Source organism: Genypterus blacodes, unplaced genomic scaffold (assembly GCF_046128005.1).
Source record: "Genypterus blacodes isolate CSIRO-AG114 ecotype Tasmania unplaced genomic scaffold, CSIRO-AGI_Gbla_v1 ptg000055l_1, whole genome shotgun sequence".
In the NCBI taxonomy this organism is placed as follows: domain Eukaryota; kingdom Metazoa; phylum Chordata; class Actinopteri; order Ophidiiformes; family Ophidiidae; genus Genypterus; species Genypterus blacodes.
In genome coordinates, this window is record NW_027466867.1 from 4210072 (window position 1) to 4232202 (window position 22131).

At 49.9% G+C, this 22131-nt stretch overlaps 2 protein-coding genes across 2 annotated transcripts; one reads left to right on the forward strand and one right to left on the reverse strand.

Moving 5' to 3' along the window:
* The first annotated feature begins 990 nt into the window (after positions 1–990).
* Positions 991–21887, forward strand: afap1l2 (actin filament associated protein 1-like 2). Its single transcript, XM_076152007.1, has 19 exons — positions 991–1330; positions 8568–8696; positions 10614–10679; positions 11624–11715; positions 15595–15706; positions 17155–17366; positions 17725–17904; positions 18007–18093; positions 18201–18276; positions 18427–18531; positions 18626–18837; positions 19453–19598; positions 19705–19819; positions 19909–20166; positions 20411–20666; positions 20918–21091; positions 21185–21372; positions 21479–21643; positions 21734–21887. The coding sequence occupies exons 1-19, from the start codon at positions 1315–1317 to the stop codon at positions 21758–21760; spliced, it is 2616 nt and encodes an 871-aa protein (XP_076008122.1). The 5' UTR covers positions 991–1314; the 3' UTR covers positions 21761–21887.
* Positions 11710–14025, reverse strand: LOC143002069 (kelch repeat and BTB domain-containing protein 13). The gene is made up of 2 exons (XM_076152008.1): positions 13724–14025; positions 11710–13693 (listed from the first exon to the last, which is right to left on the reverse strand). The coding sequence occupies exons 1-2, from the start codon at positions 13783–13785 to the stop codon at positions 12223–12225; spliced, it is 1533 nt and encodes a 510-aa protein (XP_076008123.1). The 5' UTR covers positions 13786–14025; the 3' UTR covers positions 11710–12222.
* Positions 21888–22131: the final 244 nt, after the last annotated feature.

Here is a 22131-nt window from a genome sequence, read left to right on the forward strand (position 1 = left end):
TTTAGTGGGTGTGTTTGTGCCAGATGAACGTCGTGGAAATACCCTGCGTTTCCACACATTTCTCACCCCGAACTGGAGCTTTGCACTGTCAGCTCCTCACAGTGAGAGTCTGGCTCTGATTACTGCAATTCCCTCTGTGTGTGTGTGTGTGTGTGTGTGTGTGTAGTGTGGGGAGTCCAGCATGTGTTCCACAGTACAAAGACACAGATAGCGGGTCAGGTCAGGTGGACCGCCTGCTCCAGAGATGAGAAGGACTGAGTTTGACCTCTGACCCAAGCTGGTGTCACTCTCTTCTTCTGCTCTCTTTCTCTGGTGTAAATATTAACAGCCTCTCTGCTCCAACCACACAATCGCCCGCCTAGTGTCTGAGATGCCTCTTTTGCTTATTTCCAGGGTAGAATTGGAACAATTGAGATGAGATTAATTAAGAAATAAAACTCTAAAAAGACCCTAAATGATTATTTGAGGCGTCTAGCTGGCTTATGCATGAAATTATATCAAATGCATCTCATCTAAACACTTCTTCTTCTTTTTCTTCTTCTTCTTCTTCATCGTTTCCATGTGAGAGTGTGTTTCCGTCCTTGATGTTACTACGCGCCGCATTCCACTCATACCTCCACCCGGTCACGGCTCTCCCACGGGGTGCGCTGTTGTGCAGACGGGGAACTTTTCTCAGGCAAGATACACGCACGCACACGCACAATCTGTATCATGTAAATTGGGAAGAAATTGGGAAGAAGTCCCAGAGAGCCTGTTTACTGCCTCTGTTAACACAAATGAACCCAAAAAAAGTATAAAACTTCATTTACATTTCTGACTATTCGCAGTTTACAGCATAAAACAAAGTAAATTCGATGCTTTTAAAACAGAAACTAGGTTAAAAGGTTCGTGAAGGCGTCGCAGACATGTTTGGATAGCGCGCGCACACTTCCCACGGGTCCCACCCAAAGGAGCCTGACTGACACCTGGGGGTCTCCCTGCTGTGGGAGTCACCGTCTCTCTCTCTCTCTCTCTCCTTTTCGTTCGGATGCCGCACATAGACACGCGCGCACACGCACACGCGCACACAGAGAGGAGGAGGAGGTGCGGCAAGATCGACAGATGAGGAAGAGGAGCGCTGTTGTTCCGTCAGTGGTGTTGTTGCAGACGGGAGCGCCCGGGCTGCATTCCGTCCCATCACTTGACAGACAAAACTTTGTGGGATTCTCTTTTTCCCCCCACATTTTCTTCTTCTTCTTCTTCTTCCATTTTCCAGGGAGGAAAGTACCGGGATAAGATCAGGAGGAAGGAGAAGTGTCGCATTCGTGCGGGCGAATGGAGAAGCACAAAGGTAAGAAGAGGAAGATTTGAGAAGTATGTGTGTGTGTGTGTGTGTGTTAGTTGAATTAGTGATAAGACTCGAAACATTCCCGTTTTTCCTGCTGGAGTTACCGGAATCATGATCCCTACATGCCAGATGTCAGAGGAATCACGTGTCTCTCTGTTTTGGATTTGGCTGCATTTATGAATCTTTGTACTTTGATGCGTTCAGAGGCATTTGTTTACCTTTACAAAACTTAGTTACAACATCAAAACACAAAAATCCTCCACATCTGCTCAGCACTTGAATCCATCAGTGTTGTAAATACACAGTATAAAGTATTATAGTGTCATCTGAGGTGTTGATCAGCTGCTTCTGTTGATGATTGTCTCTGTGATCGCTGCCCCTTGTCTCAGTTGGGTTAAGCTGCTCTGTCACACACACACGCACACACACACACACACACACACAAACACACACTATAACACAATTCCCCATCTTCCTGCTTCCAAACAGCACTCGAGTTCAACGCTCGCTGTTTCACAGAGGATGTGGAGGAGCTTTATCCCCAGCTGCCCCCTCTAAGTGGGGGTCTAATAGTTTAACGCTGTGACCACTGATGAATTCCAATAGCGACGACGACGACTTGGTTCTGACAAGATTCCGCAAATTCCTGTGGTTAGTTATCCGTGTGTATGAGCGAGGGAGTTTATAATCCTGAGGACCAAGATTTCAGTACTAAGACAGGTCAGTCTGGGTAGCTGAACCTGGAGGGGCCTCTGGTTGGGTTTGGACCCTGGAGTATCTCTATGGACCATCAGATCACACACACACACACACACACACGAACAAACACACACACACATCTCTGGAATCCTTCTCGTCTTCATTGTGAGGCAGCAGAAGCGACTCGTTAGGACGCCAAACAATGGGCGACTAGTCTGAGTGGAATGAAATTAGCGCAATTTTTTTTTGAGAGACAGCAGTCCTGCTTCAACATTCCTGCTGTCCAGCTGACTGGACCAGACTGTTTACTCCCACATGCTGTCACAGAAACTGGCCCCTGTTCCCCGATCTGCTCTGCTCTCATGACTGAAGCGGGATCTTGTTATGGAACGGGGGGGCCGTCCAACCCCCCGCTGATTCATTCATGATCTTAGCACCACTGTCCAAGATCTTCTAAATTCCGGATCCAGATTGTGAGCGACTGAACTGAACCGTGTCAGATCAGACAGGATACGTTTCATAACTTGGAGAGGAGATTTGGTCATTTTGGTTTTTGCATTTCAGGGTATTAAGGATGTAATTCCTCAGGGAAAGTTGTGATCAGATAGACCGACACTGGAAACACGAGTCCACTTCCTGTAGAGCGTCACACATTACATAGCTCTAATCTGAATTCAAAGCACTTGTTGAGTTTTTGGCCGACGCCGGTTTTCCCTCTACGGCCTTTGCCACACATTCAGCCAGGGAGTTTGAGTGAAAACGTGGGAACCTGCAGTCCGTAGAGTAGAGGAAGTACTTTTGAGCCATTATCCCATCAACGTCTTGTGAAACGACATCTTACAAGGTTCAAATGAGAAAGACAACATATCAGCACACATGTGAAGTTAGTGAAAGTTGATTGTAAATTCCCATAACCCCTTGCAAAGAGCAGGACATGCTTGTTTATGTTCTTGCAGGAACCTCAGCAGTATTTATTATCTTCTTCTCCTTGTCAATCAGTGTCCACCTCCTCGTGCCCTCGCTTGTTTTCCTTTCCGTGTTATTATGAATCCCAACACGTTTCTGGGTCGACGGCGCATTTTCTTGTTTGGCACTGAGTTCCCTGTAGGAGGAAAGCAGTGGGACGACGATGATGCTGATGATGATGATGTTGGCTCCTTGTCCTGCCTCTGGGCCTTGCTGTGCGATGATCAGATTCTCCGATTAGCGCGTTGGCGGACGTGTTTGACCCCACAGACGGACCTGGAAGTCAACTTTGAGAATGTTGTAATGAAAAGAAGCGAAGAATGTCAGTCAGGATTATTCTCAACATCGCCGACTGCCAAAATAAATTACGCAGCTTCGATAATCTCGGGGTTGAAACGAGAGTCGCCATGACGACGTGGCTGACACAGTGCAACTCGGAGAGGGGGTTTAGGCGGCTTTGACCTCCTGTGAGTTTTTCGCATGTGTGTCACGGAGGCGGTACCTGCCGACGGGGGAGCGCAAGGGGAATTCAGGAAGCCGGCCCGGGCTGTAAAAATGATGAAAAGAAAGACGCTCCTTCCTGCTCGACGCTGGTTCTGGCCCCTTCTTTGCGCCCTCGGGGTCTCGCTCCTGTTCGTTTTTTCGACACATCAAACACGGCCTCGTTCATTGGAGGCAGGAGCGCCACGTCGGGCCTGAGTTGTTTTTCTCACCGCGAAAGGAGGAGAAGCAATGCATCAGTTTGCACTCCGGCCCCCCCTGCGGAACCTCCTGGCTAGTTAATCCAGCAGAGACGCTTTCATGTGGGCGACTCTGCTAGTTAGTCGCTTTCTCTTTCTCTCTCTCTCCCTCACCGTGGCGACCAGGCCGAGGACGCTTGGCTGTTCGCTCAATCGCTATATTTGTCACTTTTCAATCCAAAAAACCCAACCGAAAATGTGATACTGTAATTTCAAGCCGCAGCTGCACAACCGACGGCAACGTTTCACGTCTGAACACAAACACTTTGTCCTCCTTCGTTTATCTGATGCAGAAGAAGAAAACACCCGCCGAGCTTGTTCTGTTGCGGACGACCTTCTTGGCCTGCGACTATCTGAGGCAACATTCCAGGGGATGAGATAGTTTCCCTGATTCTCTATTATTCCGGGGGTGGTTTTCCGTGGGAACACACACACACACACACACTTGCACGTGAACATGCGGCGTCATATTAAGCACTTGTGGTTTTGGGGAATAGGGGCAGAGGAAGACTGCAGGAGGTGGCACCATCCCGAGCTTGTTATCTGTGTGTGTGTGTGTGTGTGTGTGTGTGTTTAACTGTGTGTGTTTGTGAGAGAGCCCATTGTAAAGGGATGCAGTGTTTTTTGAGAATCTTATGTCTTATATCTCACTCACACACACACACACACACCCACACACCCACACACCCACACACACACACACACATACACACACCTTATTTCTGCTAAATCTCCGTCTCTAAACATGACATGAGAGAACACGGACACACACACCCACACACACACACACACACACACACTCGTTCCGTTGGAAAACTGCTTTTTACAGGGACAAAGTCTCAGGCTTGTGTGTGATAACAGTATTTGCTCGCTGCCATAATCGCCTTTTACGAGGACAATAAACTCCATTCTGCTGCTGTCACACCTCCACACACAGCTTCTGCCCCCATATCAGCAGAATGATGCTGTCGTCGTAAACAGAGGGACTCCATAAGTTTACGATGAAGGTTTTCTTGTCACTTCAGCCTTTCCTCTCTCTTTATTCCCGTTGCTATGGCGATCGCATCCAAAACACAGCTTGGATTAATCCACTTTATATTCTGAACTCAGTGTCTGTTGGATGTTTTCTTGCGTTTTGCTGAAGAGGAAGCACATTGAGTGGAAGCATCACCCGTTTTCAGTCACTGGTTCCAATTCTCCTTCTTGCCATCACTTCCCTTTTTAAGGTCGTCCATCAGTACACTCAACGAGTCGTACTGTCTATCGTCACTCGTACAGGACAGTAACCATTAAACTGCAGCCGCTATGGAATTATGTAAGTTTATTTCCTTATTTATATGATATGAGTCCACTTTAAAGGGAGACAGAGTTTCTAAGGGAGTTCCTTTGAGTCAAGGTCACACTCAGATAAAGTTAGGATTGTGTTGTATTTGGCGTTTGACGGACGGATGGATGGAAAGCAGGTGGGCTGGACAGACAGACAGATAAATAGGCAGACAGGGATGTTCTATTCCAGCTGTGTAACAGTGATAGCCATGGGAGCACATCTGCAACTGCTTTTCCAACATCTGCGCCACATCCCAAAATACAGACTGCGATTCAGAGAAGGAAGTCCATGCTGGGAGACGCGAGGACGCTTACATGCCGGTGGCTTTCATTGCATCATCCCCTCTTCTGTTCTTTACCTTCCTCTTCAATTTTCCACCAGTTTCCATCATTTCACAGCGGGATCAAAGGAGTTATTCAGAGACGTACGGCAACAATGAGTGGAATTTGGGCCAGTTTGATAGTGGATGAGAAGAAGATGAGCACTAATGGAGGAGACGTGACTCACAGAGGGACAGACGGGGACATGCAGCAGTCTCAAGAGAACAGACAAACAGAGAGAAACTCAGTGTGGGAATCCAGGGGGTCTCTCTCAGCCTCCTCTCTGCTGCTAACATCCGATGGCGAGAGTTTGCTTTGTAAAGAGCTAATTAGATTCATGACATTGGGTTCAGGCACATTTCTGAGACGGACAAAGGGGACCTGGAAACCCGTCTGAAATGCGTCCCGGTCCTCGTCTCTGCTGAGATGCGGCCCGTCCATCTCAAGCATCTCCGTGCGGGGACGCCGCCAAGAGCTTGACAGGATCCCCTTGTTCAGCGAGGTGATTTGTTCAAATCCTAACAGGGGGAATGTTGGTTCAGACTCAAATCCAATTATTCCTCCTCCCTCCAGACACGAAGACGTAGAGCTTTTTTTATAATGCGTCTGATTGATGTCCGCTTCATCCCGCCGCATGTTTCACTTTCATGAATCTCGTGAACCTTTCAACCGTGTGGTAAACATCAGAAGTACCAGTTGAGAAGCCTCACAAGGTTCTTATTTACTTTAGTTACCCATCAGGAAGTACAACCTCAGGTATGAGGAAGGGAACATTCCTATCTGAAGCTGATCAGAATGTAATCAGTTGAAAGTGTTCCAGCTTTCCTACAGCTTCCTGATGTTTCTCCCAGATTCCCGGGTTAGGATCGGCGAGAGAAGCCGCTTGTTGACGCTGCGGAGGCTGCAGTCACTGCTTTGGATGTGCAGCAGCGGCGGGGTCGGGCGTCTGGCCAAGGGCCCGTAGCCCACAGAGACATCCTGCCACAGACCTCCCCTGTCCTGTCAGCTGACTCCCGTTTCCCAGGGTCCTCCTCTCCTCTCCTCTCCCCCCCACCCCACCCGATCCAAGAGGCCATCTAAGCCGGGCTCTGCAAACACACAAGGAGGAGAGGCTGGAAAAATGTTTGGACTCCGGTCAAATCTGATCGTGGCTTGAATCGCCACGGCCAATTTCTTTCTTTGAAACAAATATGGGAAGTGTAAAAAATGATGAAAAGAAGACGCTGAAGGTCTTCGTCACGGTGTAGGCTGATCTTAATTACCTCCCATCCCTCCTGGCCTGTGTGTGTGTGTTTGTGTGTGTGTGTGTGTGTGTGTGTGTGTGTGTGTGTGTGTGTGTGTGTGTGTGTGTGAGAGTGTGTGTGTGATCTCCACCGTGTTGGTTCTCGCAGCAGACGTTGACTCAGCTTGAGCCGGAGTCGTTAAAGCAACACGGACGGCTGTAGGTCTGGGAAAGCCGACACACACACAAACACACACACACACACACACACACACACTGTCATCTCCAAAAAGGCAAAAGCTTGAAACCCTCTGACACCTTTTCCCCTGTATGATTTGTTCAAGAGGCCCTTTGATGTAAGAAGGAGGGAGGATGGCGGGAAAGGGACGAGCTGGGAGTTTAGCAGCCGGTCACTGGGTTTAGGACAGATGTGATGATTTGTATCGGTTTTTATTTCACTGTGGTGTTGAGGTCATGGCGATATTAGAGCTTTGGCACATCTCAGTTTGGTTTAGTCTCCTCTGATATCCTGTATTTGTCTGTAGTCCATAGCGTTGAGGTGTTTATAATATGTATCTATGTATTTAATATCAGGAATTGCGGCTTTGACCTCATGGACTGTGCCAGGAAGGAGGTTTGTCAGATGGTTTGACATCTCCAAAGTAGGATTTCAGTCATGCGGCAACATGGCAAAACGACAACAAGCGTATTATATGATCCTACCACCAGATGCAGTTCAGTCCCAGACCCCAGGATCGTGGAACCCTTTATACTGCCGAGTCAGCAGTATGTGGATGTGCTGCAGATCCAGGGGAGGAAGATGATGATGAGGTCTGCAACAAAACACTGCAATAAAGAAGAACATATAGCAATCATAAAGATGTCTAGGGACTCGATTATTGCACTGCTGATTGAGGGGAGAATTGATCCAGCTGGGGATGTGATCATCATGTGAAGAAAGCCGATTCCATCCACACACCACCCAGGAAAACAAATCTAGAACGATGACGCAACACATTTTGAGGGGGATTTCCTAAAGTGCAGCCACCAACCCGCCCTCCCCTGCTGATATTTGCCCCACCTTCTCCCTAAAAAAAGCCTTTCTCCTTCTTCTTCTTCTTCAATTCCCCTCCGTCTGGTCGTCTCTGTGAAGTGCTCTCACACTGAGGCCCACTGTGGCGACCCGGGTCTATTCATGAGAGCGAGACGCAGCCCAGGAGGGGAGCACAAAGAACCCCCCACACACACTTGGACGGGGTTGTGAGCTCAGCGCTGACCCCTGAAGGATGTGTGTGGGCTGCAACCCAGACACGGTGGCCCCGCCGACTCTCTAGGCCTCAGACTCCTCCCCCTCCTCTGGACTTGACCTTTCACTGAACCGACGGAACTCTCAAAAACAGGACGAACGATCGAAATCTGGTTGATTCACTGCGGCTAATAAAATGATCTGTGGACGTCATCTCCCATAGAGAGCGGCGGTCTACAGTCAACGGCACATTAAGGCACACGAGCAAGGCATTACTGATGTTTTGGTTGGATTAATGGGGGAATATGTGGTTGCATCCCATCATCAGAGGCATCTGTTTACATTTCAATACAACGGTGTGAACAAAATGGAAATGGCAAGAGTTGTGGACATTTTGGACTCAACCAATGGAAAGTCCCTAAACTGGAACACTTCCTCTCCAAAGACTGACAGACAGTTGTCACGGTTTCACATCAATCGCATGTTTCTCGACAAGGTGTAAACAATAATTGAAATCTGCACTTAGGCTCAGAATGTGATGTCATTTAAACAACTGAATCAAAACTGTACAGAACTAGTTTATAGTTCCTACTTCTGGTTTCAGTGAGTTGAGTGTGTGACCTGTGTGTGACCTGTGTGTGACCTGTGTGCATGAAAGTAATATCCGCCTGCTTCACCTCTGACTCTCTGCCTGTCTCCTCTTGTCTTCTGTCCTCTCAGTGCTGGATCAGCTGCTGATGGAGCTCCATCGCTTCCTGCTCATGCTGGACAAAGAGAACTTGAGCGGGAAAGCCACCGTCCAGAAGGGTTTCCTCTCCGACCTGCTGCAGTCCTACGGAACGTCAAACGGTACGGAAGCACACGCTCGGAATAGAGATGTAGCTCGGTGAACAGAAGATTAAAAAACAGACAAAGACAAACGATGAGTGATAAAGCGTTTAGAAAAGCCGGGCACAGTCTTTGTTTGATCTGAAAATGATGCATGGACTGTTTACTCCTCCAGTCAAGCTTCGTTTCAGTGTATTTGTCGGCGCTCCTTCACCCTGAACATGAATATGGTGCAACCGCCTGTGGGCTTGGGAGATTTATGACGGCTGGAAGTCGAGAGTTGCACGGTTCAAAGTTCTGAGAGGAACAGACGGGAAGTCAGCAATTCTGGTTTTAATAAGCAAGTTAGCCGGTCGTGACGGAAGAACTCAATCCTGCAGACAATAGAAGTGGCAAATACAATTAAGAGCAATCAAGTATTCAAAGTTAGAGTAGTCATTGTGATTTATTTATGCAATTTCAATACAGTTTGGTTCCAGAATTCTGAATCTGTTAAGTAAGTTGTCAAGTCTAAAAGTATTACTCCTGAACTTTCATTGTTTTTACCTCTGGGTTTGGATCTCTACTCTCTCCGTCCCTCCTCACACACGCACACACACACACACACTCCAGCAGCGGTGCTTTTCCTCGTCCAGCTCCTGGACTCTTCCTCTTGGGCCACTTCCTCTCCTGGCTCGGAGCTGTATCATTTTTCCAAAGCTACATCTATCCTCCGGGGGGACGCTCACTTCCTTTGAGCGGCGGCTTATAAATAGCATTTCAACTCTTTCAAAAAAAAAAAAAAAAAAATCAAAAATCTGTTTTCACTATAGAGGCAAAACAGGGTTTCATCTAGCTGCTGTTTGGTTTCACCTCAGCGTATCCATATCAAAGAGGAGAGACGGCTCCAGAGTATCGCCCAGGCGCGGACGCTTTCTTTGATTTCCTCGCAGGGGTAGAATCTTAGTCAGCTAAAACATGTAATGCAATAAAAAACCTCAAAAAATGCACTGCAAGTCCGGAACAAATTACCATAACAGCTTACAGGGAAACCGTCTCTGTGCCAAACCCGGAGGGAATATTGTTTTTAGGGAAAGGCATTCAATTCACACTGTTTATGTGGGGAATGTTATGGCAACGTCTTCGCCAATTTGTAATTACTCCACCATGCGAAGGCCGACATCAAACCCAACAGGGCTTCAGAGATGACTTCAGCTTCGGGGGGGCGTGTGTGACATGGGGAGTGTCGTCATCGCTGGAGTTTGAAGAGCGACAGTGTGTTTGGAGAGAGGAGAGACGAAGCGAAGCAAACAGGCTGCAAGAGACGAGACAAAGTTTGGAGGACTTGAGCCTTGCAAGACTGAATCACTTCCTGTTAGATCCTGTGAAGAGACTAAGTGGCAAACAGGTTTTTAGAGGTTTAAGATCCTTCAGCCTTTCATCCTCCTGTTCCTGAACAGCTGAATCCCATTCCTGTTGTTGTCCAGTGAGCAGATGGAGGAGGTCCAGGAGCTTCTTTGTCCCGTCAGCTGTATGATCTCTGAAACACTCTTACACACAAACACACACAGAAGCGGCACAGTGTTGCATCTGTGCCCGGGGTCGGAGTTTTCTGACTAATGTCGGATGAATGTAGGGCCCCAGTGAGAGTGGGTGTCAATAGGAGCGTCTGTCTGCACAATGAGACGCTTGTTTGGGGTGAAGTCCCCCTTTTTGAAATCCTGGACTTTTGACAAACAAGTGATGAAAGTTTGTTTGGCGCTTGAGGTGGATTTGAATCTGTCCTCATCTGGGCTGGAAGTGAGAGGAGCGTCCAGCCACCCTTCCTCCTCTTCCTCCTTCCATCACTTGTGTACATTCAATCCAGATCTTTCCTCATCCTATTTCTGGAGTATTTGTGTTCACGTTCGTCCCCTACATGTAACTTAACTCCCTGCGTCTGTGTCTTTGTCCGTGCAGGAGCCGACGAGGAATACATCTACATGAACAAAGTCATCGTTACCGGGAAGGACAAAGACAACAAAGGTACGGAGTTTCAAAAGCGTCACGGTACATCAGGAGTGTGTGTTTGAAGCGTCTGGTTAGTCTCTGTGTCGTCTCTAATGCATGAAGCCTCTCTCTCTCTCTCTCTCTCTCTCTCTCTCTCTCTCTCTCTCTCTCTCTCTCTCTCTCTCTCTCTCTCTCTCTCTCTCTCTCTCTCTCTCTCTCTCTCTCTCTCTCTCTCTCTCTCTCTCTCTCTCTCTCTCTCTCTCTCTCTCTCTCTCTCTCTCTCTCTCTCTCTCTCTCTCTCTCTCTCTCTCTCTCTCTCTCCTATGTTACTGGGTGACACGTCTCCAGTCCGCAGCAGACATGAGCACATGAGAAAAAGCTGCCACAAGCAAGCATCAACCAACCCCCGCCCCTTCCCCGGCCCCCCTAACACCCCCACCGCACTCCCCCCTCCCTCCCCTCCCCATTTCCTGTCTGTTTCTTGGTAGCTCCTCTCCATCTGAGGCTGACCTGTTTTGTTTGGACAGTGATGAAGAATGTGGTTTGCAGCGAACACTAAGACTTAACGCACATATTTTTCGGGGCCAAGACGTGAGGAAATATATCTGAGAGAAGAGAAACGGCGAGGTGTCCAGGCGCTCCACGCAAAAGTAGATGGCAACGTCCATTATCAGTAACAGAGGCCATACGTTGGACACCGTTATAGTCTGCCCTCCATGGCTCTGCAGCAGTGTGTGTGTGTGTGATCTGCCCCTTGATTGGGTTTGTGTGCTCACTGTACTTTTAACAATGAGGCGTCTTGTGCTTACAGTTGGGCCAAGGGGTCGCCACGGAGACAGCTATGTATAGGGGAACATCTGGAAATAGGGACATCGGCGTCTATAAATAAAGAGCCGACTTCTGTCTTGCACGATGAGCCACTTTTTCTTCCAATTTTTAAACTGAAACAGATTTCCTTTTTTTATCTGTTATTGGACTAGATGACAGATCGGACGGCCTGGTCAACGGAAAAGGAGCCAAGCACGCCCCCGTCCCACAGAAGAGCCTCCCCGACCTCCCGCCCCCCAGAACAGTAAGTGACCGAGAACACGTCGATTCTACCGAGCGAGCGAGCGTGAGTGTGTGTGTGAGAAAGAGGCTAGCGGCTTCTGAATTGGCCCAGTGTGAGTTCAGGAAAGGGGGTTTATCAACAGGGAGAATGAGAGGTTTAGCACATCCCTTCAGTGCCTTTGAACTCCACACACACACACACACACCGACACACACAAGCTCATTCACATGCACAGTGGCTTCCCGCTGCCATTAACTACTGTAGCAGCTGTTGCTAATCAGGCCAAATGCTTTGTGTCGGTGTATGTATGTGTGTGTATGTGTGTGTGTGTGTGTGTGTGTGTGCATGTGTCCTCTGTGCAGATGTGTGAGTGAATGTGAAAGTGGATGCAATGTCCCTCAAGTACATGCGTGTAAAGTGAGGCAGCAGCGTCCAGAATCACTCATGTTGACATGTTTTCCCTTTTTTTCGTAGCTCGTATTGTAATCCCTCACACACACCACAGCCGTGTTCAGATGTGCGGTCATTTCATAGCTGCAGTATAGCTTCCTCAAATCCCTCCGACATGTCTGGCAAAGGCATTTCTCCTCCCTTCTTTGCTCCCGCATCCCGCTGTGGCGTAACCGGTCCGCTACAGGGAAGTCTGAGTAAACACGTCAACAGCGAGCCGCTCTTCGGAAATCCCTTCATCTGCCTGCGGGGCTTCCATCCGTCTCCGGTGATGGCGTAGACAAGCGTCAGCATGTGCTTGACCGTGAACGCTGAGTCCCCTCTTATCATGGCGGAGAACAGCGCCCCCTTGCTGTTGATGTAGTGCCCGGGCATGGCCGTCCACTGGCCCGTCGTGATGTTGTAACAGTCCATGAGGCAGCGGAGGAAATCGTCACAAGGCCCGTTGCGAATGACGTACAAGTTGTCCCTGTGCGCCACCATGCAGTGACCGTAGCTCTGAGGTCGGGTCATGGTGGTGACCAGCGTCCACTCGTCTCTCGTCGGCGTGTACTCGAAGATGTCCGTGGTGGCCGGCGGCTTCCAGAAGCAAACGAACATCCGGCGTCTCGCCACGGCGCAGGCGGCGGATGTGACGGGTCTGGGCGCGTGGCGTATGAAGGTCCACTCTCCTCTCTGGACGTCGTATCTCTCCGCTGTGGAAATGGTCCGTCTCTGGAACTCGCCCCCTATGGCGTAGAGTCGGCCCTCGTGCGGCAGCAGAGTGAAGTCGTATCTTTGTTGCTGGGGACCGGGGAGCACGGTCCAGACCCCCGACTCCGGGTCGTAGCAGAAGCTGCTGTCCACCACCTCCCTACGCACGCCGTACACGCCCCCCACAACGTACAACCGGTTGTCAAGCACCGCCACACCTGCCAAGGAGGTGCTGCAGGTGACGGGGAGGTCGGTCAGGTGCTTCCACTCGGCCTCTTCCTCATCCAGGTAGCACACCACCCTGAAGGAGTCTTGCAGGAGTTCGATCGTAGGCAAGTGAGTGCCCAACGCGACGTAAGAGAGAAGAGGCAGCGATCGAGAATACTGCAGCAGGTCGGCGGGGACGCTGCTCTCAGCCGCCTCTCTCAGGTCGTCGAACGAATCGCGGAGGAAAAGAGCGGCGCTGTGGAAGAGAGCGTGCACCCCAAAGACGGAGGCAGCTTGGTACAGCAAGAGGCAGTTGTCAGAGTCGATGATGTCGCAAAGGTGTCGGACCAGATGGGATACTTGAAGGAAAGCGGCGCACTCCACAGCGTCCACCAGCTCGTCTGGGTCGCTCAGGGCGGGTACCTCCCCCCTGCAGACGGACAGGGCGACCAGGAAACCCCGAGCGCGCACGCCTCCCTTCAGGTAGAGCTCGTCCTGGCGGCACTCTATCATGCCAGAGTTGAAGAGAGCGCTGAAGTAGCTGCTGTGTGCCGCCAGAAAGGCTCGCTCCACCGTGAACCAGCTCTCCTCCACCCTCACCCTCACAGCGCCCGCACGGTCCTCCCCGCTCTCGCCACGGTCCTCCCCGCTCTCCCCACCGTCCTCCCCACTCTCTCGCTCAGGGGTCACATTCAGCGCACGGACGTCTCGCTCCGGCCCCGGGCCTTCAGGCGCTTCCATGACCTCCCGAGCTGGGATCTGCTTCCTCCCTAAAACAAGCAATCAAAAAGCAATAAAGTGAGAGAAGTGTGAGCGGAGCAGGGGCCGGCCACATTTTCCACAGAAGCGGACGGTAAATAACAGTTTGTAAGAGCTCCATTGCGTCTGGACTGCACCGTCTGAAAATAGCCCCGGACTATAGATAGCAGCTGTGCCACTCGCCAGCGTCAGGCGGCGAGAGGAAAACTGTTGACATCCACAGTGCGGTCCTGTGGCGGGCGACAGCTGGTGATTATCATAACCGCCGTATGATTGGTTGGAATCGGTGATTGCTGAATTATTCACGATGACATCAGGGCCGAGCTGGTGGCTGCAGCGTCACTGTGGAGAGTTTAATAGACAAACACTTTGTTTTAGAAAAGGTGTGTGTCACCAGGTGTGTGTGTGTGTGTGTGTCCGGTGTGTGTGTGTGTCCGGTGTGTGTGTGTCCGGTGTGTGTGTGTGTGTAGGGGGGGTGTTAGATTCATAGAGGACAGGACTCGTTGCTGATTCATTATTATCACTACCTTCTCCTCTGCCTGCGCCCAGCTCTCAGATACACTGTGTGTGTGTGTGTGTCTGTGTGAGTATTCGCTGTGCCGAATTCTTGGCATGGGAACCAGGGGATTTTCCATGTTCCTCCGCATGTTCGTTTTTCAGGCTCTGTTTCCCACTCTTTGCTCAGAGCCCCTCCACCCCACCCCTCCTCTTCCTCCTCCTCTTCCTCCTCCTCTGCTCACTGTGTTATGTACGCTCCGACTCCTCCATTCGTATCTCTTACCCAATGTTTCTGTGGGCGATGATGCGAGTGTGTGTGAGTGTTTGCGACTTGAAGTGACTGTCAGACTTTTGGGGGTGACATGTAGAGCACACACATTTAGTTTTTTTGGTGTGTGAAGGGGGAGAGACACTGACAAAGAGAGAGAGAGAGAGTGAGAGTGAAGCAGAGATAAGAGAGGGAGGGTGGAGGTTTCACTGCGGCCCTGGAATGCCTGAGTCTTTGTTTTAATTAATAACAGATGCCTCGACTGCTGTTTGGCTTTTTTACTATGGAAGAGTTTACACTGTTGCCGCTGTGTGGGTGTGTGCATGTGTGTGCCTGTGTGTGCATGTGTGTGCCTGTGTGTGTGTCAAGTAGAGTCAATATATGGCAGCTTTCACATCAGCGACTATACAGACAGACAGACTCAACTATAACAGGAAATCAAAAAAAATAAAGAAGTGAATCTACTCGGTTGATTCATTTCAGGAAAAGCCACCAGCCACCAGACACACACACACACACACACACACTCATACTCACATACTCACACGGAGGCAAAGATGTTGTTCTCCCTTGTAGGCTGGGTGAGGTCAGAGGAGGATTGGTTACATGTGGAATTCACTGACAGGTGACTTGAGAGATGCACACACACACACACGGCGACATGTTGAACTTGGACGAACCTGTAAATATTCCAGAATAAATAAAGTAAATCAATCATTGTATATTTATATATCAAACATTAGGGCCTGAGCTGATTTTTGATTCTTCTTCTTCTTCTGCTGACTTCTGTCTCTTTTCTCTGATGCTGCATATTTCTTTTCCCTTCAGCCTCTCCAGTTCTGGCTCCATCTGCCTGCGGCTTTCCACAGAATTCTTGTGGCGTACCGCATATCATCTAATAGTGACTAATCATTTTATTGCTTCATAACCCGTCTGGGAAAAACCTATCCTCCACTGTAACTTGCCTGTAGCTTTTGTTGAATGTATTAAAGGCGCCTGTCTCTTCTTCTCGTTCCCTTCCTCAGGGTTTGGCGAGTCGGGAGCCGTTCCCCTTACCTGCGGTCCCGTCTCCGGCCTGCCTCGACGCCTTGGAGAGCTACTACGAGGAGGCGCAGCCCTATGAGGAAACTGTCAACGGTGAGATCTGCTGTTAAATGTCAAAGGTCACAAGTGAGAGAGATTCAGGAAGAGGAGAGAACAGAGACGACCTTTGTTTCGCACCATCTCGTCCTCCTTGAGACGAGAGAGAGCAATAAATGTAGAAGAAATCAGTCAAACCTGGGAGTATAATGTAGAGGTCACAAAGGTCAACAATGCAGGATCCAGCACTTTCAGTATTGTGATTATTAATCCCCATAATTAAAGTTATTGTTCTCATTTCAATCGACTTTCAGTAGAAATTTCAAAATAAGAATTGGTTTAAAAGAAGGTAAACTCTCATATTATAGATTCATTACACACAAAGTGGAATATTTCAAGCTTTTATTTGTTTTAATGTTGATGATTCTGGCTTACAGCTCATTAAAGCCCCAAATTCAGTCTCAGAACATTAGAATACTGTGATAAAGTTCAATCCTGTATCCTCAGGGTGTCTCACTCTAATCAGCTCGTTAACTCAAATCACCTGCTGAGGTTTCCTGAGCCTTTCTCTTGTCTCTCAGTCTGGTTCAGTCGGAGACACAATCATGGGGAAGAAGACCACCAGATTCTAAAGTATTGAGCCGCACCTGTATATATTACATTATATACTACACTTATAGTGACACATATTTAGGTTATAGTTTAAAAGGTGACAGAAATTGATGTGGTGTGAACTTTTACAAGAAACGCTGTGGTTGTGAAGATGCAGACCACAATGGAAACAGAGAGGAGCTATATGAACACACACACACACACACACTATCAATAGATCATGCGTCAGTTTCACTAAAGCGCAGGCCAGATGCCAAATAGAACCCTGTGGTTATATAGAACAGGGGGACTTAACTTGCACATGGGGTTGTGGGTAACATGACGACCTTGTTGCAATGTTGTTTTGTGCAAAGTGCAAAGTGTGAAGGACAAAAGGACAGATGATGAAATGGCGTTTGTATTTGTTTTTTAGGGGGATTTATAGTCTCAAGGAGGATTTTTTTGTAATCTAGATTTTTGAGACGTGTGGTAATTGGCTGCGTCTCTTCTTGCTGTGTAGATGTGAGTCGTCCTGGCCGCCGCTCAGGCCCCAGGATGCCACTGCACAACTCTGACAGTGTGATCTATGCTGTTATCTCCAGGGGTACTTACCGCTCTGTCGCCCGGCATGTGTGTGTGTGTGTGTGTGTGCAGTGTATCGCTTGTGTTGGTCTTACGGTTGTTTGGGGTTAGTTAATAGATGTCCTCCGCTCCTCATCGCCCAGAGCGATAACAGTCCATCCTGTAAACAAACAACTTTCAGCCAAGACAAGAAGCAGCCATTAGTCCAATCTCTCCCTTCCCCCCTCACCATAATGCTCCTTCCCTCCGTGGTGTCGTTCTCCGTAATCACACTCCATCAGCTCTTGAAACGCATGTAGTCACGCCTTTGCCTCTCCTCCGCGTCTCCGAAGATGATGGCGAGGCGGTGAGCAGCTCGTACGAGTCGTACGACGAGGACGAGGTGACCAGAGGAAAGTCGCCGTCGGCGCAGCACCAGTGGCCGTCGGCAGAGGCGTCCATCGAGCTGATGAAGGACGCTCGCATCTGTGCCTTCCTGTGGAGGAAGAAGTGGCTGGGCCAGTGGGCCAAACAGCTGTGTGTGATCAAGGACCATCGCCTGCTGGTGGGTGAACCACCGGGATTAAAGCCCCAGTGAGGTTTTGTGTTCCTCAGTTATGCTTACAAGGACTTTTATGTGTTTTCATAAGGTTTGTTTATATTCTCTTCATAATTACATCTTCACTGTAACTCTGCATACAACTCAAATGTTTACAGATGCTGCCAAAGTAAGCAAACCTTCAAATATTGACTCTAAAACTCCCGTGGTTCAGCTGTCAAACGTTTCGCCAATTTGCTCACAAAGGCGAAAACATATTAATCCAATAAATCGGCCAAAACGAATAGTGGGAGAGTTAATGGCAAGAAATGTTTGATTCTGAGGAAAAGTCAAACCACTTCCTTCTGCTTGCTGCTTCTCTCAGTGCTACAAGAGCTCTAAGGAGCAGACGCCGCTCTTGGACGTGAGCCTGCTGGGCTGCACGGTGGTCTACAAGGAGAAGCAGCCGAAGAGGAAGGAGCACAAGCTGAAGATCATCCCAGCGGGAGGGGAGGCCATCGTACTGGGCCTGCAGAGCAAAGACCAGACTGAGCAGTGGCTGAAAGTGAGACAGTGTGGACCAGTTTGATTATTCTAGATAATAAATTGTATTATATTGTCTATGGACATTTGATTGTATTGTTGTGTTTGTTTTATTGTCTCCCAGGTGATTCAGGAGATCAGCCCCAGGCCAGCTGACAACTGTGACTCCCAGCACTTTGTCTTTGACTCCCCGCGTCTCATTTGCACCAAGGTGGGCGTCCTCCGATCTGTATTTGTTGACAATTAAAGGTGATGGACTGAGCAGTGTCTTTGTCTCGACGTACAGTCTTTATTAAATGACTGGATGTGAACCCTCAGGGGGAGCTGAGTGAGAGACACTCGGTGGCTTCAGAGAGCGGCAGCAGCACCGACAGTCACTGTGAGACACCCGATGGTGAGCTGATCCTCCTCTTCACTTCCCGTCACTTCCATCTCATCAAAGTCCACATCTATGTTGTAACATGTCCTTGTTTCAGCTAAAATGAGGACCAGGGTTTGAGCTCTTAACTCCTCCTCCTCCTCCTTGTTGTTTTGCCCGACACAGTGAAGAAAAAATACGGTGCCGGTCTGAAGTTCAGCAACCTCATGAACATCGGCAAGAAGAAGCAGTCGTCTTTAGAGCGTCCAGAGAAGTGTGTGGACACCTCAGGTAAGCATGGACTAAATTTGACCGCTCCTCGCTCCTCTTTATGTCCAGTAACATGTTCCCCCAGAGCTTCATGACCCTCCTCTTCCTCCGTCAGGCTACCTCAACGTGCTGGTGAACAGCCAGTGGCGAACGCGCTGGTGTCTCATCAGAGACGGCCAGTTGTGGTTTTACCAGGACAAAGGCAAGAGCAAAGTGAGCCAGCCGTCCGTGAGCCTGGGGGGCTGCAGCGTGGTGCCCGACCCCTCGCCCGACCACATCTACTCCTTCAGGATCGACATGGATGGGACGCTTCTGGCCACGTTAGAGGTGGGCGGGCACACGGCACCACTCCAGTCAGGTGTCAACTCAACGTTATGGGGTTAAGATGGGGAAAATGTGAGGCGTTTGGGTGTTTACAGAGAGGATCAGTGAGTTACTAGCATGAACCGCACACAGGCGTGTAGCCACACACACACACAGCTGTGGACTTCACTCCCTTCACTCAGATCAGGCTGAAGGCATGATTTCAGCCTTTTCCCATGAGGATAGGATGTGTGTGTGTGTGTGTAGGGTGGGGATGCAGTGGGATGTTGGGGTCCAGTGTAACACCCTCCTTCATCAGACTCCAGTACCACCCTGCTGCAGTGTGAGTCATAGCCAGAAGAATGTTTCTACAGCCTCAAGGTCATTTTCTGACACATTCTGTATATGATTCTCACATAAAATGCTGCATTGTGCGTCTACAACTAGAATAAGATGACTTTACGATACACAACTTCACTACATAATCAGAGCTAAACCCAGGTGTGTTCTGATACAACTCTTCTTCTTTCTATAAAAGGCTGGCGCAAAAGAAAAAGTTTGAGAACCACTGTACTAGATGCTCAAGTCTTCCTTATACTCTCCTCCTCTCCTTTCCTCTCCATTCCTATCTCCTCTCAGGCCAAGTCCTCAGCAGTCATGGGTCACTGGCTGGGCCTCTTACTCTCTCAGTCGGGGACCAAAACCGACCCGGAGGATTTGACCTACGACTACGTCAACTCGGAGCGGATCTCCAGCATCGTCCACGCAGCCAAGACGTCCTTATAGTAAAACACACTCTCCTCCCTCTCTCTCTCCGTACAGCTTCTCCTCGCATATATTAAAGCCACTATCTGCGTTGTGTGTATTCATGCTGGCCTGTGTCGTCCCCAGCTTGATGCAGAGGAGGTATTCTGAGCCAAACACCTACATCGACAGCCCTCCGTCCATCCCTCACAACACCGACGAGCTGTACGACGATGTTGCATCTATAGGAGCCGACCCAGAGGTACAACCCGGCGTCTAAGTCATCGCAAACGTAGCCCATCTTAGTTTGATACGAGTAAATCTGTATATTTGCTTGTGTTCGGAAATCAGGACGTGGAGGAAAGCACCCTGCCGCAAGGGGAGGAGGAGAAAGACCTTCAGGAGCGCAACGACACGTGCAGGGAGGATGCAGGGGACGCAGGCGGCGGGGAGCAGGGCACAGGAAACAGAGTGTACCTGGATCTGGTGCCTGTGCGCTCGTTCCTCCATACGTCCGGTGGAAACAAAGCGTCTCCTAACAAAGACGCCTCATGCCAAAGCCCCGCCCCCGCAGAGGACGAGCAGGACCCCTCCAGTCCAAACACTGAGGTAGGGTGCAGGATATACCAGGTTTGCTTCTATTTGTCCATCTTGGAACTCGCTGGCTCTGAATCTAGCTCTGGGCCGACGTCGCTCGCCATCATTCTGTCACTTCCTATGAATCACCGCCGTTCATCTGCCGACAGGGGCGGGTGTGAATGTGTTTTGCTGAGTGATTGATTACCAACCTTTCCTGCCTCTTGCCCCAATGCATGCTGGGATTGGCTTCAGTTCTGACTCTCTCTCTCTCTAGGTCAGTTCCATTAACCCCTCTGAGCCTGCACCTGTGAATGGCACCAGTTCCCCGGAGGTAGCGCGGCCCCCGTCACCGAGCCCCCCGCAGACACAAACTCAACCACCGAAGACCTCGCCACAAAGCCCCAAACCCCGGCAGAGTGCGGCGGGGACGCCTCAGGCAGCGTCCGGGCTCCCAGCAGCAGCAGCAGGGGCTCAGTCGCTCAAGGGCAGAAACACCAGCAGTGGAGACAAACCCAGAGCTTTCTCCTTAGGTATGGGACACAAAGGGACAGTGGGGGATTTGCTGGATGATGCAATTCCAACATTTACTGCATTGTCACGAAGCAGAAATGTCAGGAAAACAACTCACAGTGATGTTTGGAGTGATTTGCCACCTCTGCATCTCCCGTTATTATGGCTCCATCTAGTGAAAAGCTCCGACCGTCACAGTCGAGAGCAGCGGCAGCTTCACAGAGAGAGAGACAGACGATCATCTTCAGTCTATCATTCTTTACTTGCCTAGGTTGTCCCGGAGCGGTTGAGGGGAAACTGGGCAAGAACCGCACGGAGGCCGATATGCGACGCTACATCGACGAGCGCGACCGCCTGGAGAGGGAGAGAGAGGACGTGAGGAGTTCTCTGGCCAACCTGAAGAAGGAGAGGAGGGAGACCAAAGAGGAGCTCAGCGTCTGTCAAGGTAGACCTGCATGTAGCTCATCCCCCCACACACACACACACACACACCGATGTTACCCTGTGCTGACCCGTCATGGCTGTTTGTCGTCCTCAGATCCTAAACAACAGGCGTCCCTGGAAGCCGGCCTGAAGCAGAAAGAGGAGGCGTGTCGGGAGGCCGAGCAGCGTCTGGTGGAGGTGGAGCTGCGATTGATGGAGGTGAAGGAAAGTCTGAAGAAGGTGGAGGCCGGACCTTTCACACTTGGAACCACACTGGACAGCAGCCTGCAGGAAGCACCCACGGTCAGTCTGCTTGGGTTGGCTTCATTGCTTAATATGTGATCTTCTGACACGTGCAGGACGATTCAACCGCCGCCTCTCTCTCTCTCTCTGCCGTCTCGCCCCACAGGCTAAAGCGGCGACCCTGACCGCCGCCCCCCATGTTCCAGCGCCCCAACCCTCCTCCAGCTGCAGCGGCGCCGGCGACTCCTCGCCCGTCAACTCGGCCTCGGCGCTGAAGAGCAGACCCGCCTCCATCATGGCCACCAAAGGCAAAGTCCTGCAGAAAGCAAAGGTGAGGCTCCGGGCCGTTGTTAGAACACGCCAGAGTACGTTTACATCCGGACAACGCCACACATCATCCATTCTGTTTTGCATTCTACAGGAGTGGGAGAAGAAATCCACCACCTAACCCATCTGAACGCTCGCCGTGACCTCCATTGTCAACCTGTATCTCCGGGTAGCAGACCATTCATCTTCCTCCTCCCGTCCCCCTTGGATCCTCTCCATCCTCATCGCCTCCATCGCCAAGAGTACAAAGAGCCAATCAAAGCCGTCTCCTCAAAACACACCACCGCTCTTCATTTCAGTGACTTCTGTCGTGCGTCTCTCCATTTGCTAAAGGGGGAGGAGTTTGATGTAGCATTTTGGGCCAGTTTTCATAAAGATGTACAGACGGGATGTTTTGGCGACCAAGACGTCCTGTACAGATACGCTTACTCCAACAAACACACACACTCCGCTCATTTGAGGAATTGGCTCATTTTTGTAAACTCTAGATTG

Bases quoted from the DNA above. Each gene is read 5' to 3' on its own strand.
- afap1l2 (XM_076152007.1), top strand. The intron at 10,680-11,623 runs GTACGGAGTTTC...TTATTGGACTAG, and splicing joins GAAGGACAAAGACAACAAAG to ATGACAGATCGGACGGCCTG. The intron at 20,167-20,410 runs GTAGGGTGCAGG...CTCTCTCTCTAG, and splicing joins CCTCCAGTCCAAACACTGAG to GTCAGTTCCATTAACCCCTC.
- LOC143002069 (XM_076152008.1), bottom strand. From the start codon at position 13,785: ATGGAAGCGCCTGAAGGCCCGGGGCCGGAGCGAGACGTCCGTGCGCTG. The intron at 13,694-13,723 runs GCGAGAGAGTGG...CGGTGGGGAGAG, and splicing joins GCGCTGAATGTGACCCCTGA to CGGGGAGGACCGTGGCGAGA.